At 46.8% G+C, this 20,164-nt stretch overlaps 1 protein-coding gene across 6 annotated transcripts in view; it reads left to right on the forward strand.

The window, feature by feature from the left end:
- The window catches only part of LOC121699765 (zinc finger MIZ domain-containing protein 1-like), a 146,572-nt gene that overhangs the window by 104,135 nt on the left and 22,273 nt on the right, over positions 1-20,164 (forward strand). For 5 of the 6 annotated variants that reach the window (XM_042082168.1, XM_042082167.1, XM_042082171.1 and 2 more), the window contains exons 4-5: positions 41-154; positions 4,121-4,226. In XM_042082168.1, coding sequence (XP_041938102.1) covers positions 41-154; positions 4,121-4,226 — 220 coding nt within the window. Of the gene's footprint in view, positions 1-40; positions 155-4,120; positions 4,227-11,858; positions 11,979-20,164 lie in introns of those variants that run through there. The other variant, XM_042082173.1, reaches the window with a different exon arrangement.

The raw sequence follows: 20,164 nt of genomic DNA on the forward strand, positions 1-20,164 counted from the left end.
ATCTGATGCATATGTGTGTGTTTTTGTGTCTGTTTTGCAGCACTTACAAAACCCGGCAAATTTCCACACGGCAGCCACCGAGCTTCTGGACTGGTGTGGCGATCCACGGGCCTTCCAACGACCCTTTGAGCAAAGCCTCATGGGATGCCTAACGGTGAGGCCAACACACACACACACACACACACACACACACACACACCTATTATATATACATACATATTATACATGCACACAAACACATATTAGACAACTGTACTCTTTTAGTTGTTGAGTTGACAAAGTCCACTCTCATTTACCCTGAAGTGACTATTCATTGAGAGCTTTTATAGACAGTGTAGATTGCACATCCCCAAACCCCCCAAAGTAATCAATGCGCTCCTCTAACTAAAGCATGTTCTTTAAGTAATTCGGCTTTGAAGGTTCCTAATTCCCCCATTTAAGCACTTGAACATCCGGCATATCTGCATGAGGTCTGTAAGAGCATTGAAAATTTAATTGAATACGTTTCCCTCTTGTAGAATCCCCCCCCACGCCTCCCCCTTCTCAACATGGCCAACTAATGATAGACTTTCGTCTCAGTGGGCGCTTTGCTGTTGGCGTAGTGGTTGTTTTGCCCCAGACCGTTTGTTACTTTGTGCGAGTCCTGAGGGAAATGCTTAGACGTCGTATCATGGTTTCGGGCATACAGTAGATCATCAGAGCTGCGCTACTGGAATTTGTCCTGACAGGAAAACAAACTGTTTTGGCTTTGGAAGTCTCCCCCTCTGCCCAAACTAGTTATGTCTTCCATTTTATTTAGGAGGCTGCTTTGTCTTTCCGTCCATCCGTCCATCCGTACTGTGAAGCCTGGGCTTTCCATGCCTCTGCCACAAGACCACACAAGAAAACCTCCACACCACCCATGTACCTCATTACAATTGGGCCAACCTACAAAATACCCAGAATATCAAAATATCAAACTTCAACACTAGCAAAGTACCTCACATGGCTGCACTGCTAAACTCTGGAAGGCAGGCAGCAGTAGGAAAGACTTGATTTATATCACACAATTCATGCACAATAGTAATTGGCAAAGTGCTCAGTGGGCAAAGTACAAATGAGCAGGTAAAAGAACAAAAACTAAGAAAAGTTTTAAATGCATTAAATCATCTAAAATGAACAGTTGTGAAATGCTGAGGTTTGCACTTGAGACACCACTTCAGCAATAGTTTGGTTAATTAATCAATGACTATGATGGATTCAGTGTTTCAGTTTCCGTTTGGTCTGAGTGTGAAATGCAGATGTTCATCGCCGTGTTCACATAGAATCTTATGAGCAGGAAATAAAGTTGTAGATTTCTTTCTGACCTTGTCTGTTTGGGGGAGATGATTCCCCCGGTAAAAAAGAGATTTTCCTCTGAGCTGTGAATGCTGCCTTGCAATTCACGAGTTGTGCACTACAAGCTTAGCATACAGAAATCCTGATCTACTCACAAATCAAAACACACACACACACGCACACACACACACACACACACACACATTTAAGTACAGATACGCATATACACATTAACACACAGAAGCATTCCAACACACACACATACACACACACACACACACACACACTCACTCTCATGTCACACCAGCACATGTCTAAACTCTGAATAGTTTGTTGTTTGCAGTGTTCACTCTGGCAGTCACATGATGTCTGTGAGGTTAGATCATGTGAAAATGAATGAATGTGATTATAGTGTACCCTCCAGGCAACACTGTATGTCCTTATAGCACACTTTCTAAGTATAGTATATAAGTATAAGTATATATACTTTTTTGTTCCCGGGAGGGAAATTTGGTCTCTGCATTTATCCCAATCCGTGAATTATTGAAACACACTCAGCACACAGTGAACACACAGTGAGGTGAAGCACACACTAATCCCGGTACAGTGAGCTGCCTGCTACAGCGGGGAGCAGTGAGGGGTTAGGTGCCTTGCTCAAGGGCACTTCAGCCGTTCCTACTGGTCGGGGTTCGGACCGGCAACCATCCGGTTACAAGTCAGAACCAGTAGGCCACGGCTGCTTCTAACAAGCCATGACAACATCTTCATTACCACGATCATTCATAGCTTTGTATGAGTTATGGAAAGATGTGGTATGATTGTAGGAAAAGGTCTTATGTGCAGATTATCGAGTATTTATCAACCATATCAGGAATGTGCTTAAGCCTGTCGCTCTTATCGAGTGATCGCCGCTGTGAAGAGTTTTGATAAGAATCTGTCACCTGTGCTCAGACACGACTCTGTCTCTCTACGCCATCTCAGAAGCTTCTGTCTCCATGCATTCCACTTTTCCGAGTGTGTCCTTGGTTCTGCTTTTTTTCTTCTTCATCGTCTGTAAACTGTGGTTGCCAATGGAACTGTTTGTTTTGCTCTTGTCAGAGATAAATCGTTTCTATCTCTGGGAAAATGATTTGTAACTCGGCAGAACTAATTCTGTCTCCTTCTGGCTGTGGCCTGCGCTGGCCGAGAGGAGTAGGATACCGAATCGGCCGCCAGTCGACTCGTCGCGGCCAGAAGAAGAGCTGGAATTTAGTCTGCCAGGAGGCCTTAAATCTTATCAGTTCCTCAAAGCAAAAAAAAAAAAAAAAAAACAAACAACAGAAAGACTGTCTTTCTTTTCTTTTCTTTTTTTCTTGTTTTTTTCCCCCTCCTTTACTTGAGTACCAAAAACCGCTTCTATTTCACCTCCTCCCCGTGTGTAATTAAGGCGTCGAAAACGAGAGCCAGTCGTAACGTTTCTCTGGCCCGTGCTCAAATTACCGGCTAACGTAAAACGAGCCTCCTATGCTGAGAGTTTAATTAGACAACTTGCACACATATATCTTCCGCTTAATATGCATCTACTATAAATACGACACTCTGAAAGTTTAAAAAAGGAGGAATAAAAAGATACTTATGATCTTTTTTGGTGTTAGAAAACATCAAGGCCTATACTTAGGGACGATAATGACATGGTTGAGGTAGCAGTGATTCCTACACTTGTGGGTCCTAGATGTAAACTAGAGAGAGAGAGAGAGAGAGAGAGAGGAGAAAGCAAAAGACGAGCGGGAAAATAAGTGAGGGATTCTCTTCTTGAGTCGATTTATAGTTTCTGGAAAAAATTAAAAGGAGTGGATGTCATGGCCGCACAGTTTTTCGTCTCATGTTCCACCTCCGACCCCCACCCCCCCCACCCCACATCACCCTCCCTCTCTTTCCAGCGGCCCCTGTGGCTCGTCTCATAAGGTCAGTGGGGGGGGGGGGGGGGTGGGGGGGGGGGGGGGGGGGGGGGGGGGGGGGGGGGGGGGGGGAGCGTCAGAGGGGTCTCCGTAGCAGATAATGGAAATGGTAAATCAAAGGGGCTCTCTGGGCTCTTTCCCCTGGTGATTTACAATGGCCTCCTGTGGCCCGTGGGGCTTCGGGCCTTAATACAGGGAGGTGGTGGTGAGGGTGGGGTTGGTGGGGTTGGTGGGGTCGGTGGGGGGTGTAGAGGTGCTTGGCAGGAGTCCGTGCCATGGCGTCAGAAGACTCCTTTCTACCTTTTATCTCTCCACACCCCCCCCCCCCCCCCCCCCCCCCCCCCCCCGCTCTACTTGCCTATAAATGTCAAGTGCCTTATGAATTTATCAGCCCATGAGTCATTAGCTTCTATAGAAAGAGAAGGAGGGGGGGGGGGGGGGGCACACTGGACCAATGATGCTTGTACCCTGTGTGTTTATTTGTGTATGTGTGTGTGTGTGTGTGTGTGTGTCTGGGTGTGTGTAACTGTGTAAGTGTGCATTTTTGTGCTTGTGTACGTCCTTAGGAGTAACAAAGTTTTGTGAATGCTTGTGTGTGACAGCGATTTCAAAAAAAGGACATACAATGTCCTGAAGGCCTTTGTATTAGGAGTTGTCTGTGTGCTTGTGTGTGTTGGAAAGTGGTTTTTATCTGGAGCTAGATCACCTGTAGTATCTAGATGTGTATAATTCATGTGAATTATCTTGGTTGTCACCTCAATAAACTTCAGCCTAACCTGAGTTATTGTTTTGGTTGATGGTTTAGATAAAGCCCCTCTCCCCTCCTCTCTCTTCCTCTCTCTCCTCCTCCTCCTTTTCCTCCTCAGGTGGTCAGCCGTGTTGCTGCGCAGCAAGGTTTCGACCTGGACCTGGGCTACCGACTTTTGGCCGTGTGTGCTGCCAACCGGGATAAATTCACCCCCAAATCAGCAGGTAAGGCCCTGCTTTATCAGTCATCACACGCACACTCCACATCACTCCACTCCCACACACACACACGCACCAAATACTTTGTGAAGAAACAATCTCACTGTCACACCTCAGTCCTCTCGACAACACAACAGCCCCCCCCCCCCCCCACACACACACACACCACTACACACACACACACACACACACACATACAAACATACATGTTGTCACTATGGACCTTTGTGTCTTGAATAAAGTTGATTGATTGATGGATTGATTGATTGATTGATTGATACGTACAAACACATGCATGCGAACACACACACACACACACACACACACACACACACTCATTGCCCCAAAGATGACTATGTCGGGGTAATGTTTCTTTGCGTTGTTCTCGGCTGACACGTCAGCTGTTGCGATGGGGAATTGCATTATGGGACGGGACTGGGAAGGCTGGATGGATGGATGGAGGGCGACGCGTGGGTAATTAGCTTGTTTACTGTGGTGATGGAAATGTTTAACACAGTTGTCTGAGAATTCGGCTAACCTCGGAGAGAGTGGTGGCGGTGGTGGTGGTGGGGACTGTAGAAGCAGCAGCAGTCAGCGTTCGCTGCGTTGGCCTGGTCTCAAAGTGTCGGCAAATACACTTCAGGGTGATGCTTTAACGAGAGCTGTTTGTGACTTATAAACAGTGATTTTGATTTGGGTTTCAGAATTGTAGATTACCGCCAAGCATTATTCTCTGTCGTGTGCACGACATCAGTGTTGTCTCTCACTAGATGCACTATTTCATTTGGTTTGTTGAATGCTATAATTTCAATGCCTTTAAAACCTATACGTGGCACACCAAAAAGTAACTGCAGTAATGGGACCACTATAGTATTCTTAAATACAGTACAATACAGTGATATTTCCTTGTTGCATTTGTGCAGTCCAAAATATTGCATTTCCTGCATATGAACTGCATATAATTCCTCCAAAACGGCAGTCTCCATGATGCTCTCCATATGTGTCTTGATTGCTGTAGTCTGCAGTTTCAAGCCCTCGTCATTAGCCACACACCACTATCATATCATACAGCCCACTAATGTCTCTCAAAGGTCTAATGTCTCTTTCAGGAATGCTTGAGCTATCCCAGACTGAATGAAATCATCACACAATAACTTAATATCGCTCGTAAATCGCTCACATAGCATCAGCTCTCTCTCTCTGACACTCTCTCCCTCTCCCTCTCTCTCTCTCTCTCTCTCTCTCTCTGACACTCTCTCTCTCTCTCTCTCTCTCTCTCTCTTGCACACACACACACACACACACACATACACACATATGCAGCTGTTACTTGGTGCAGGCTAGCGGTAAACTAAAACCAAACCTGTAGTGCTAGACTAATATAAAAGGGCTTGTGATGATCTATCAGTGCTGACGTGCGTTTGGCTCGTCTCGGTATTGAGACGTATTTGGGTGTACTGAAAAATGCTGATGTCAGCTAGTTCCTGTGTGTTCAGTGCAGGTTGACAACCAGTGCAACTTGCTTTGCATTCATGAGTGTTAAATGCATGGTGGCAGAGCCAGAAGAAGTATGCTCGGACCTAAAGTTATGGAGGTGATTTTATATAAGTATTCTCTGATTTAAAGATGCTATCCCTTTTCTAATCCAATACACTTTGCGTCAAATTCAGCAAATAGCTCCTCACTTTCTGATAGCTGTCTATTCTATGTGTGCATTTAAGTAAACGGTGTATGGTCGTTCTATGTGTTCATTTAAGTAAACGGTGTATTTACATATGATTACATATGTTTAAATGTAATATTTACCCTAAACAATCCTAGATCTGTAAAAAGGAAAACAAAGTGTCTCAAACTGAGCCATACTTTACGCTACAGCCAATCAACACTCACTTCAGGAGCAGAGAATGTAGTTTGTAGGGAGTTTGATTGACTGTTTAGGTCAAATATCAACAACCCTCTGTCAGAATCACAGATTGTAGCTCTGACTGGCAGGAGATTGTACAAGTGTGATGCCGACAGGGTCAAAGGTAGATCCGCTACAGAAAAACGTAGCAAACGATGACAGTCTGATGAAACCTGACGTCTCCGACTCGCAAGCATTTGTCAAAGTGGAAAATACAGATATCAAGTGTCCTGTTGCCTGCCAACATTTTGCACTCCCGCTGAAAAGGATACGCTGAATAAAAGATATGATATATAGGCAGTCAAAAAGCTGTGCCCAATGTGAAAGCATTGTGGCGTGGCTGATTTGTGGTCCTCACCTGTCTTCGGTTAGGATTGAAATGCGTGAGGCACTCTGCTATGGCTCATAGTTGACTTATTTGCCTCAGACATGGATTGAAATGCTCCGTGAATCATGTTATGCATTAACACGCACGTAATGGACTGTATTCTGCAACAATATGAGATCTGAATATGTAGTCTTTTTACAGCATACTGGGACTATTTAGTAGATGATATAAAATCCTAAATTGAAGAAGTCATGAAGTCACTTTTTCAAATACGGTGTTAATGTAACACTTTGACCGTGGAGAACAGCAGCAATAGGCTCACTCTGCAGCACCCAAGAGATCCGCCTTCCCCGTAATGGACAGTGCGTGAGGTTTTTCCACACCCCTCTCGTTTTGGGACCGTCTTAGTTAATTCCTCGCATCCGTGTTTTATGAGTTCATCAAAGGTTGGCCCCCGCCGTCCGCCCTAAAATAATGTTCTTCTTCGCCAGTGGCTGGAAGGTAGGCGGAGCATCCTGCATCCAGACGGTGTTCTGAAACGGTTTCAGGCCTAGTTGTGTACAGACATAAATATTGTGGACAGTTAAGTGGAATGATCTACCAAATCCTTCTGCCTCTCTCTCTCTCTCTCTCCACACACACACACACACACACACACACACACACACACACCTCACATTTTTCCGATGAGGGCTGCGGTGTTTATGCAGTGCTTCAGCTCCTGCTTCTGCTGTCACCAGATCCTCCTCAGTTCCAGACGCACCAAGTCACACGCACACACACACACACACACACACACACACCCATACACAAATGAGCTGGGAAGCGAGCAGAGGTCTGTAATCGCATGCTGCTTTTCTTTGCCTTGTGTCGCATCAGTACTAATGTGTTTATGGGGCCTGCCAGGGATCCGGGACAACGCCCTGTCGGTAGATAACAGTGTAGTGGACACTGGGTTCGATGACCCAGCCGTTGAGTCTTTCTCTGGTGGTATCAACAGTCCATTTCAGGACCCAGAACACAGAGCCGATGGCCACTGAGTGACCATTCCAACCCGTAGTAGCATCTGCGTGGAGCTGAGCTGGAGGGGTTTTTGGCTGTGGGTGGTTTAAATGTAATTAGTGGTATCATTTGCGAAACAAAGTAGTGTTCACTTAGTGGCATTGGTTTGCTTGTGTTTTTCTGATTCTGACAAGTTGAGCATTTGGTGCTGATCTTTCTGACTCAACACTGCTAATGAAAAAGAGCCATAGAGAGAAAGAGAGAGAGAGAGGTGTTTACAAAATGCTTTAATCAATCTCGGCAAAGGCTCCGCCAAAGAGCGAGTCTCAGAGCAAAAGCAGGAGCCACGAGAGCTCATTCATTTTTAATGGTGGTCTTGATTACTGTTTGCGCTTGGCAGGGCAGCACCAAACTGTGCAGTATGGAATGAATGAGAGAGAGAGAGAGAGAGAGAGAGAGAGCGCGCGGCAGCTTTTGCAGGTGGGCCGGGGGGAGGGGGGTGGAGGGAGTGGGAGGAGGGCCGACAGAAAGCAGGTTGTGACCCCCGTGTGAATGGGATTAGACTGCTCTATTAATCTGTGATTACGAAGCCTATTTCTTCGAAGCCGGCATGCACCAGCAGTGGCAGTGACAACTGTTACCGCGGCGCCTCCCTTGTTGTGTAAACTATATTGCGACTGATAGGGGCAATTATAAAGCCTTTTGCACACCCAACGGGAATTCTATATCATTCTCCATTTGAGATCCATTTCTCTCACTGTGTAGGATAATTGGTATTGTCCGCCACAAGAGTCCACATGGGGGAGAAAAAAAATGCCTACTCATGATTCCCCCCGTGATAGGTCAGAGTGGGACATTCCAAATTGCTTGTGCTTCAACAGACTCTCGGAATGCCTCTGTTGTTGGTGCTGCAAAAGAAAGCTTTTTTTGGTCTGTGTGTGTGTGTGTGTGTGTGTGTGTGTGTGTGTGTGTGTGAGTGATTGAGTGAGAGTGGAGTTTGTTATAAAAGGTTGATTTTCACTGCCCCCCCCCCCCCACTATTGTGCCAGGCTCGTATTCAGTTAACACAATCTTCTCTCATACCATTATCGTGGCACAGACCTTTCAGCGTGGAGATTAAACAAGGATAAAGAGGTTGTATCACTCAGTGAAACAAGCTGTGCTGGCTTAGGCCTTTCTCATTATTTGGGCTTTTTTGTCGAAAGCTCAAAACGCTATTTGACTGGGTGTTGATATATGTTATCTCACTTTACCAAAACCTGTTAGCAAATTGTCTTCAAAGTTAAATATCTTTACGTTTACACTTTACAGCCGTATTGATTTCGCTCATTTGGTGAAGCCGACTGGGTGCTTTCTAAAAACACATTAGCCCTGTAGTTGTGACAATTTAGAGTTCAGTAAACAAATATAGTGGTGCAAGAAGGAGCAAGTCAGGAGTCAAAAGCACAACTACGGCAGAACACAACCTTGAGGCAGTTTGGCTTCCTGACAGGTAGAACCAGTTTGTGCAATGCACCTTTCATGCATGACTTTTAGATGGGCCCTTTTGTTACATGACAGCCTAATTGTTATTTTTTTGTCTTGTGCTACTCGAAAGCTAGTGTAAGTTCCTAAGGTGCTCACTGGTGGAGTTGTAAATGCTATTGTGGCACTACAAGAGTTTCTGTTAAGCCATAGCATTAATGTATAGTCCTATATAATGTGGTCCTCTTTCGTTATGAATAGCTGCTGTCAACCTCACGCGCTTCCCTGTCATTACAATAACTGCCTTGAGGTCCACGATCCACGATTTAAGCAGTCATCCATTTCCCTTTGAAGAGAAAGCTGTATCTGTCTGAGAGTTTGTTTGGATAGTTGTGGTCTTGAAGAGAGACAAACCTCTGATTGGGTTGGTCTGTTTGCAGACAAGTGGTAAGGTCAGGAGCAGTGTGTGTCACACCATCCGAAGCATCACACACATCCCCATGTAATTTCCTCCAAGTGCTCTTTCCTTTTCTTCTCTCTCTCTCTCTCTCTCTCTCTCTCTCTCTCTCTCTCCATCCAGCATGGGCTTGCACTGAGTAACTGCTAGTTTAGCTGTGGTTTCTTCCTAAATAGAAAATAACACAGAGGACTGCAAACATGGCTGGTGGTCATGCCCGGGTGTTTTAGAGTGTCAGAAACGGTGGGACTCGCTCCAAGAGGCCGGCTCTCCCCGAAGCCAGCCGGCTCCCACAGCAACGCCTGCGTCAGAGAGTAGACGCTAACTTAGAGTAGACGCTAACTTAGAGTAGACGCTAACTAAGAGTAGACGCTAACTAAGAGTAGACGCTAACTTCGACTAACCCCTAACAGTGATAACAAAACCACAAAATGAAGACCTGTGAAAGGCAACAGATTAATAGTACACAGATGAAGATGAAATTGTGTGGAATTAGGGGGGAAGGACTTCAGATAGGACTTCAGTTTTTGCACTTTGGCAGGGAGAGATGTCGTGCTGGTTTCAGCTGAGGACGAGTGTCTCAGTGTCTGTGCACATGCTTTATGGCCGGTCAGAGGACAACAGCGCATCACGGCGCATTCACCCCCCCCCTGGAAACGACGGCCCTGTCTAGACCATTTTCCCCCTCATTCCTGCACAGATGTGTCCACAGCCAGCGATTAGCGCTGCTAAGGGGGGAGAACCAGCTTTTCGGAGACCCTGGGGGAGACTTCCTGACAGACGTGCGGAGAGAGACGGACAGACGGTGAGACAGACAGACAGATCGAGAGCCTCGGAGTTCAAGGGTGGAGGTATGCGCCCGTCGGCACGTCGTAAATCACCGGCGTCCCCCCGGCGGCCCCGGCGCCATCTTTGTGCCGCTCTCGAGTCGGAGCTGCCGTCGACAAAGTGTTGGTGTCAGCAGTGACGGATAGCCCCCTCTTCCTCGTCGCATTCCCCGCGCTGTAAATCAGGTGTGCCGAACTCGAATGCTTACAGGGCTGGGCATCGAGGGAAGGAGAGAGGGTTCAGAGAGAGAGAGAGAAAGAGAGAGAGAGAGAGAGAAGAAAGAGAGAGATAAGATGGGCTTGTCCTTCCCACCCTCGATGTGTCTCTGTCTGGGAGGTCGGCACTCACCAATCACACTGATGTACCACTTAGCAATGCACACTGCCTGCTACCGAATAAAGATAGTGTGTATTTACCTCTAATGCTGTCAGCATTAAAGGTGAATAACACAATTAACACTTAATTATGTAATATAACACTATTATAATATATCATATTATAGTATATGATATATTACAGTGGTAGTAGATTAATTGCAATAATATTAGTAGTGGTAGTAGTAGAGGCATGCTTCATATTTTAGTGAAATATAAACTAAAAATCAGTAATAACCACTCTTGGAGGCTTAGCTAATTGAGGCCCTTAAAATTCATTTGTTAGTGGCAGTGCTAAGCACCTCTTCCTTGAAAGGAAGACCAATATTGACTTGCCTTGGGGCTGGTGGAGATGGCTGTTGGTGACTGTTAGCTCCACTGTTTGCCTGTTTGACTCTATGTAATTATTTATGTAGGACTTTCTCCCCCTCACCGCAAGACAAATGTCCTCTAATATGGTCCCCACCCCTCCTCCTCCTCCTCCTCCTCCTCCTCCTCCTCCTGTCCCCCTCCCCCTCCCGCTCCCTCCTTCGTCCTGCTGCTCGGTGGCTGTCGGACAGCCCTGCCCCGCTGCCCCCGCTCACGGGGACAGGCAGGGGGACACGAGGACGAGCCTCCTCTCCTCGGATTGCTTGCCTAGTGTCGGACCCTGCCTTTAATTAGTACTGGCGCTTTGATGGATTACGGCGATGGTGAAACACAGAGAGAGAGAGACAGAGAGAGATGGAGAGAAGGAGAGAGAGAGGGTAAAAAACACTGTGCCCCCCAGGTTGCAGCTCAGACTAGGGTTATTTATTTATTTATTTATTTATTTATCTATCTATCTATCTATCTATCTATCTATTTATATTTTTGTTCTTCTCCCTGGCGCAGCCCAGCGTTTTGACCATGACAAAAGAAACTGGCTGGTTTGCGGGCGGGCGGGCAAATGTTGCTCTAAGAGCTCATTGATTGGGGCTTCTTCTCTCCCTGCCCTGTCTGCGTGTTGGACAGAGGCCAAGCACCCAGGCTGCTCAGCCTGTTAGGCACCTCCCCCCTTTCCCTCTCTCTCTCTCTCTCTCTCTCTCTCTCTCTCTCTCTCTCTCTCTCTCTCTCTCTCTCTCTCTCTCTCTCTCTCTCTCTCTCTCTCTCTGCAAGTTTGAAATGTGAGCCGCCTGGACTTCTCTTTTTTCCCCTCCCTCCCTCTCTATCTCTCCCTCCCTCTCTCTCCCTCCCTCTCCCTCCCTCTCTCTCTCTCTCTCTCTCCTCCTCCTCTCTCGCTCACTCTCCCCCCCTCGCTCTATCCCCTCTGGCCGTGTGGCTCAGGCTGCTTGTGTGTGTGATGTGTGTATTGGGAGAAGCAGGCAATGGATCACTAGACAGAAAAAGGACATACATCAATAACAGCTGCACACGTTCCAAGGTGAGGAGATAAGCGTTTGGTTCTCTGTCTCTCCCACCCTCCTTCTCACTCTCTCTCTCTCTTTCCCTCTCTCTCTCTCTCTCCCTCTCTCTCACTCCTTCTCACTTGTGTTAACCCTTTAGCAGTGGCAAGGCAGCATGACATTCAGTTCTTGAAGCAGTAGTTGAAGTAGTAGCACTCTCTTCTCTTGTGCAGGCACTCCTGAGTCCACAATCTGCCCCCCCCCCCTCCTCTCCCCTTCCTCTCCTCTCTCTCTCTCTCCCTCTCTTTTTTGTCGTGCTTGGTGAAGTTTCCTCCTATTTATAAAAAAGAAAGGGAAGATAGAGAGCGAGTGAGAGAGAGAGAGAGAAAGGGAGAGCGAGAGAGAGAGAGAGAGAGAGAGTAGCCCTGCTCTGGTTCTCCCCGGCTCACCGGTCCCTGGGGTGGACTGTGTGTGCGCCTGACCGCTGCGCGTGCACATTGCAGCAGGAGCCCATTAGCCATGTATCCGTCGGTGATTGGCCTCGGCCAGCACAAACGAGAGCGATGGCCGATGAATAATTGATGCGTATTGTGTGCGACTACTGGACATGCTGGGAGAGGGAAAAAGAGAGGAGAGGAAAAGAGAAGAGAAGAGAAGAGAAGAGTGGGCAGGCACGTAGGGAAAAGGCTGTCATGAGACATTGAAGGAGACAGACTGTAGAGACAGGGAGAGAGAGGGAGAGAGAGAGTGGAGAGAAAGAAAGAAAGAGGACAAAAAGGGTGGTGAGCGAGGGAGAGAGAGCGGGAACTAGACGAGTGAAGCGCCGTGCCTGCACCCCTACAGTGACTCAGGCAGCTGTCTGTGTTTCTTGTGCGTCACGAGTCGCAAATCACGGCTCAGCGCCGCTCTTTCTCTCTCTCTCTCTCTCTCTCTCTCTCTCTCTCTTACTCTGGAGACATTAGAGAGGAAGAGTGGACGAGTGAAGAGAGGAGGAAAGAGAGAGAGAGAGAGAGAGGAAGTGCACTGGTGAAATAACATTGCAAGAGCGACAGAGAGCTTTGGTTGACTTGGGGGTGGGAGTGAGCGTCGGCAAAGATACTGGCAACATTGGGGGGCCTCGAGGGAAGAATGTGTGTGTGTGTGTGTGTGTGTGTGTGTGTGTGTGTGTGTGTGTTTGTGTGTGTTTGAAGAAGAGAAGGGGGGTGCTGGCTGTGTCGTCGTGGGCGCTTTTCTCCTTTCTCCTCTGTGAATGAAAGACTATGTGAGGCCCTCTCCCTGTCAAAAGAAGGAGACAGCCTGGGACAGAGGAGGCATGAGTGAACGAGAGAGAAGGAGAGTGAGAGAGAGAGAGAGAGCAGTGAGTGAGCGAGTGAGTGTAGAGCCGGCTCGGGTGGAGGAGGGGTGACCATGGGGTTTGTAAGCATAGTAACTTCCCTTTTTATCATCCCCCTCCTGGGGGATGGAGGGTATTTGGGATGGGGTAAAACGGGGTTGGGCAGCAGGGGAATGGGGGTGGGTCGGTGGTGTTGTCGGGAGTGGGAGTGGTTAGGGGTTAAAGCATGGGGTGTGTGTTGGGGGGTATTTGGGGGGGCACCCTGCAGAGGAATGAGTCTGACAATATGACTGGTGCCTCCAGCACTTGATAGAGCTGTAACAGCTGACTACATTTGACCCAGTTACCGCTCTCACTCTGAAGGGGTCAAAATAAGCTTGATTATCTCTCTCTCTCTCTCTCTCTCTCTCTCTCTCCATCCATCTCTTTCCCTCCATCTCTCTCTCTCACTTGCTTTTGCGTTGACCTACTTGACTGATGTTGGGTACAAGCGTGGCTGTCGTTAGCTCAGGGAATGGGAGTTCAAAACAAAACCCCTGCCCCCTCTGAACCAGAGAGCACTGCTTAAACCTAGCTTGAAATGAGAACTCTCAACATGGCTCATAGCTCGCCATTTAATGTTAATGGTATTTTTTTTTTGTAGCCAGCAATAATGTATAAAGCATGTGTTCTTTTTTTAATGGAATGAAATGCTTGATCTTACCACAGCTGCACCCAAGATACCATTGCATTACTATTGCACCCTAGATAGCATTTAGCAGATAACACTGTTGAGAGGATTTGGAACGGACGTGAGCCAGCTTTGGGCCAGATGTGGATCGGATCTGGACCGATACTATTCTAGAATCATCCACCGTCTGGAACTGTGCTAGTTCAGCAACGGGAATGGATAAAAAGTTGCTGAAAAAGCGTGAGATGTCTAATTATCCCATTAACACTTCTCTGCAAAGTTTTGAAATGCAGCGTTTTGAGGCGATGCGAAAATGTGTGAATACAGAGTCGTGCAATTAGTGCCGCCAGCTTTCGCAAATCTTTTTTTTCCCCCTCAGAGTTTTCTTGCTTGTTAGGACGAAACGGGAAAGAATTTCCCCCAGAGAGTGACCAACGTTCGGTATAACCCACAAAATTAATCAAAAACACAACAGCACAGCATCCACAATATGATCAGATTCAAATTTGTACTCAGATAGTTTATTCTTACTGCAAAAAAATAAAAATAAAACGCCACCGGCGATAATTACAGCTTACGAGAGAGAGACGATGCAACTATTTTTTGCCCCATGTTCTTGTCTCTCTCGCACTTGCGAAAGCCGCCCGCAACGTGCTAAGACAAGAATGCGTCTCCACGCTGGCCACTTTTTCACGGGGAAAGCAGCTCCCCACCCATTCATTACTAGGCTTGTTAAGAAATGAATACTCCGTTTGCCCTCCCCCCCATCCAACCCCATCTCGATGTCACCCAGTTGTGAAATCACCATTTGTGTGGTCCACCAACCTCTTGAGCTTGCCTTCCAAACTGAAGTCGCCCACCCCGCCCCATTTCACCAACTTCTTCAGGCCCCCCCTGCTTGCCCCAATCCCCAACCCTAAATCTTCTGATTCATTTCAAATGAAATCAATTAGGCCTCCTTGTCAAGCCCTGTGGGAGAAGGGGTGCATTGTACATACTAATAAAAGTCTTGGAAGTCTCTCTCAGATTCTACAGCATGCAGGTCTTGAGACGCAAGCTTGCCACCCACACCCCACCGCAAACACACTGGAAGTAGTTTGAAGTTTGGAGAGACAAAGCCTCTGATGGTGGGAACAGAACTCCTGTTCATCACAGAGGTGTAGACCTCCTCCTAAGCCTCTCTGCAGTTGGACGGGAGTTGCATATGGGAGTGAGACTGTGAGGTTTGTTTGGGTGATTTACCTTCCCATGAGATTCTTGGGTAATAAAGAGTGTTCGGACAAACATCTCTCTCAGATCAACTGCCACAGGGCGCAATGTTACGATCACTGTAAAGCAGAATTCACCAAGAGTTGGATTGTTCACCCACGAAGTAGGAACGTCAGCTGAGGTTAGACTGCTGTTAGTTTTGCCCTACTGATGAATGTGTTGCAGTGCTAACCTGCCATTCATTTGAAAAAGGTAAATGTTTCATTTTCTATAATCACACAAATTGTTAAAATAGAATAAATTACACAGGCAACCGCTGACAATGACGACGTGAATTAGAAGTTCACGCTTCTTTGGCCCAGGTGTGATTTAAAGCTCTTGCACTCCTCATAATGAGTCACTCATTCCCTCTCTCCTTCTTTCTCTTGCTCTCTTTGAGGGTTCTGTTCTTTCTCCTCTGAATGTGCATAAACAGCACGTCTTGTTTTCCATTTTGACAAGCAAAAACACAGCCCTCCCAGATTTGGTTTGACAGGTGTACTACACAAGCAGGCAGGGCAGAATAAGCCTGTCTTTTATTTCTTTATGAAGTATGTATTGAATTGAATATTTCATTTGTTATCCTGAATTGCTTTATATTTCTTTTTTTATGAATGCCTGAGCTACATTGGGAAAAAACTAAGGCCGAGTTGAACAGACATATTGGTTTATAGCCAGTAAACATCAATAAACATGGTGGCATACAAATAATGAGTTATACAGCATGCTAAAAGCATGCATAATTATGAATAATGTTTTGCTATCTGTCCCGTAAAATTGAGTTACAGCCAGCAGTTGGCCTGAATTGCAAGTACCCAAACAGCTGTAGTGGGATATTGAGCTGTATGTCAACTCCAGGGTTGGTTTCCCCGCATTTGGTTTGCTCTGGTGCATATAAAAATGTGTTAGTGCTGATCAGATGTGCATTGATAAAGCATTATGTCCTCATCTCTCACCATGGAGGACATGCCCAAGCTGAACTAGCGGCACAAGGCTATAAAGTAGATTTCTGAATGTGTCTCTTGCAGTAGGGGAGAGCTGAACGTTGCACAGCATTACAAAGCTGTGGTCGTACAGCAGATGTTTTCACATTTGGTTATTTGTGGTGTATGTCTCAATCAGTATGTATGCGGGCCAGGGAGGGAACTTATATGATCGCGTCGTGACATCTGAGCTGCGAGAGTGTGCCCAAGTCACAGCGGAGTATTTCACGCCTACGGCTTCTCAGTGGTCATGTTTACCCAAAGTGGCGTAGGCCTCGAAAAGCGGGTTCGTCTGAGAGAGCAGCATTTGTGATTTCAGGAAATTGAGACTTGCCTGATTTAGAAGGTTAGTAGTTACGGACCCGATGTTCCTGAGCTGCAGAGTTAAAAGGTGTGTGAGTGTTTGTGTGTGTGTGGGTGGATGGGTGTGTCAATATACTCTTCAGGTCTCTTAATCTGAAGAGCTAGGAGGTAAAGTGTTTGGTTTACTTAGTTTCGGGGAGTGTTGTGTGACTGTCTGTAAAACACAGAACAGATTTGACATATCATGTCATGTGTCATGCAGCATAATTAAATAATGCTCATATTGTGAGTGCCTCAAGAGAACATGACATTTGCAATGAATGGTTGTGCTCACTTAACATAGAGCTTGATCTCATGATTTAACCACGTGCAGCTATTGGGAAAAAGAGAATAGTGGAATAGAGAACCATGGGGGGAGAGAGAGAGAGAGAGAGAGAGAGAGAGTGAGTAAGAAAGAGAGGGAGTAAGACAGAGAGAAAGAGAGAGTTAGAAAGAGAGAGGCCTTGAAGCTGAGCCAGGTGTCCTCCTCCCAAGGTAAAGTGGATTCCTGCTGTTCGTGGAACTGGTACTGTATCCCAGGCTTTGATTTCTCCGTCTGTCTTGCTGGAGTCGGCTAAAGCAATTATTCAATCAATAAACAAGAGGATTGAATGCCAGGCGGCGGTCGCCTTGGACCTGGAGGCCACTCTGGACGTCAGGTGTATTCGAAGGCAGTTTGACAGAACATGTGCTGACTTCTGTGATTAATACCCAGCTTGTCCACTTAGTAAATTTGACCTGGTCAAGTTTAAGTTGGAGTTCCTTGTAAAACAGATCTAAAAGGATCTCCCAAGAATCTCCTAATTCTCCTAATTCAGCCTCGTGTTTGTTTAAACACCTTACAGGGAAGCTACGCCAGGCACGTAACTGAAGCGCTCCGTTCACGTTGCATCTGCTGCAACAATTAGCAACGCCTGGTGTAGCTTCCCCCGTTAGGCACACAATCCTGTTTTTGTCGTGTAGCCTCGTGTGTCACACCTTATTGGGGCTCCAGCGAGCTCCTCCTATCAGATCCACAGCTAGCCTCTTGACAGGGCGTTGATGTCCACACCTGCTGTGGAGGCTGCGGGAGACTGCCGGTGTCCTGATGAAACCAGTCAGGGCTGTTTAGAGCGCCGCCAGCACTCCAGCTGAGTTTGGGTGAAGATCTGTGTGTATAGTCGTGCCTGAATTGTGTGAGTAACTTCGTTTGTGCTGAACAGTCTCATAGAGTATTGTCTTCCTGCAGTCAAGTAGTTATGCCAGTTGTAGTGGGATGTGTGTGTGTGTGTGTGTGTCTGTTATCGTTATTTTGTGCTTTTGTGGGGACCGGGCCCATGGTCCTAAAATAGTCACATTTGTATGCTTCCATTTGTAATTGTGCTTCAGTAAAATGTGGCTGTGTCATGTACAACTGTGCACAACACCTACGGATGAGGATCTTACGCAAAGAGCCCTCACGCCCTGTTGTTCAGTCGCACTTTTGCTGCTGACCTTATGGCCCACCATTAATGAGATGTGTGTGTGTGTGTGTGTGGTGGGGGTGGGGGGTTGGCTAGGAGAATGGCAGCCTGTAACAGGGTCCTGGTCTGCCACCTCCAACCCACCCCGGCCACCATCTCTGTCGCCCCCCCCCCCCTCCCTTCATATCTGGCCGGTCCCCTCCAGCATCTGCTCTGTCCTTTAATTAGGATCATCGCAGACGTAGACTTAACGCTCCCCCTCCGCTAAGGGCAGCCTGTTGCTCGGGGAAACCGTCTGGCCAGCTCTAAGCTCCCCTCCCTTGTTGTGTGTGTGTGTATTTCTGTATATGTGTGTTTGTGAGTGAGTGTGTGTGTGTGCATTTGTGTGTGTTTTTCATATGGCAGGTCACCCACTGTGATAAGCTGACAACACGGGGGCAAACAGACACACACACACAAACACACACATGTTCACTTGGCAGATGACCACAAACAGACACAAACTCATACAAACACACAGGTGTCTGCTTTGGCTTGGAGACACAAACACACACAGTTACATGCAAATTAATTTGGTCTGTTTGGCACACAAATTCACACACACACACACACACACAGTCCAATTCCCACTAGCGTAAAATAATAAAGGCCTCAACAATCTCACCATTACTTGTTATTGCCCTTTGAGGTGACATAACATTCATTCTCTTATTCAGTTTTCTCAAAATAATTTCTTGCATAATGCTGCAAAGATTTAGAATATCACCACGCAAGCACACACACTAGAAATATCCCCACATCTCCACTGATACTGATGCAGATAGAGGGCCAGGGAAGCTGAATGATTTGGTACAGCATGGAAAGAGCCGATATTACTGCAGTATTTGCCCATCATTGCCCTGTAGGGCCTCCAAGCTTCCCTTGATGACCTGAATTAAAGTGTAAAGATGTAGGTTTGGGGAAAATGACTTCTCTCTCTCTCTCTCTCTCTCTCTCTCTCTCTTTCTCCTCTCTCTTCCCCCTTTTATCCATCCTCGGTAAATCAGCTTTGCAGCCTTCGAGGAGCGCTGTGCATTAACCAATTGCAAATTGAATTTAGGTTGGATTGATGTGGAGGCGACTTAGCAAGATCTCGGTGGGAGGCCGAGAGGCTGGAGCTTCCCCCGGCTGCTCGGGCTTAAGGGGGCGTATGCTCCCGCCACCGCCGCTGTCGCTACCACTGCCGCGCCCCAGGAAGTCCAGCTGGGTCCTCTGGCCTGGATGGGGGGGTTGTGTGTGTGTGTGGGGGGGGGGGGGGGGGGGTCGTGTGTGTGTGTGTGTGTGTGTGGGGGGGGGGGGGGGGAGGGCACTATTGTTTGATTCTTTGAAGACTGCGTCTAAAATATGGGGACAACCACAACCTGACCTACTTGGGATGTGACACGATTAGATGTTTACTGTCAGTTGTCCCATTGTCTGACCGCATTCAAATGTGTCTATGGAAGTCTGTATTGGTGGTCCTTCTTTGCAATCTAAGCATTGCATTGTGGGATTTGCAGGGTGCTGAGGCATGACTTTTTACACTGGAATAAATGTGTGATGATTTAGTAATTTATTGAGCAGTCTGGCATTTAGCATATTAAGCGTTTTGGTGTCTGGCATCAGTATCATGCTTTTATGTATCTGTTGATGTTTTGATGTTCATGTTCATCTGGAAAAAAAAAAAGCTGTGGACAGGCTCTCTTTGTGGAGAGGCACATAAGGACAAGACCGCATTTGGAGTCAATTTGTGTGGCATTAGTAAAGGTCTTAATCAAAACGGGACATCCAGCATCTCTATCAGAGGACCAGCTGTGGTGGCTGGGTGTGATGTGGCAATTGCTGGCGTAACAAGTGGAAAGTAAGCACATGGAGGGATGCCACAGGAAGACAATATTGAGGCGATGCTCCAACACTGGAGTTGTTTCATTCTTGTATTTCCATGTACTGTATTGCCATATTATAGTTTTACTTTAATATTATAGTTGCTGTTTGTTTCTCATGGAGATTGTTTCTCATGGAGAGTGCTGCATGTATTTTTATACTCACTTCAGTTCAGATCCATTAGACCCACAGGGCTGTCCTGAATTGATGCGCTTTTCTACCTCTTCAAGCACTTAAAGAGCTTTACAGAGTAATGCCTCACATTCACCCCGTTCACTCACCCATTCATTCATTCATTGATGGC

Source organism: Alosa sapidissima, chromosome 24 (assembly GCF_018492685.1).
Source record: "Alosa sapidissima isolate fAloSap1 chromosome 24, fAloSap1.pri, whole genome shotgun sequence".
Lineage (NCBI taxonomy): Eukaryota > Metazoa > Chordata > Actinopteri > Clupeiformes > Clupeidae > Alosa > Alosa sapidissima.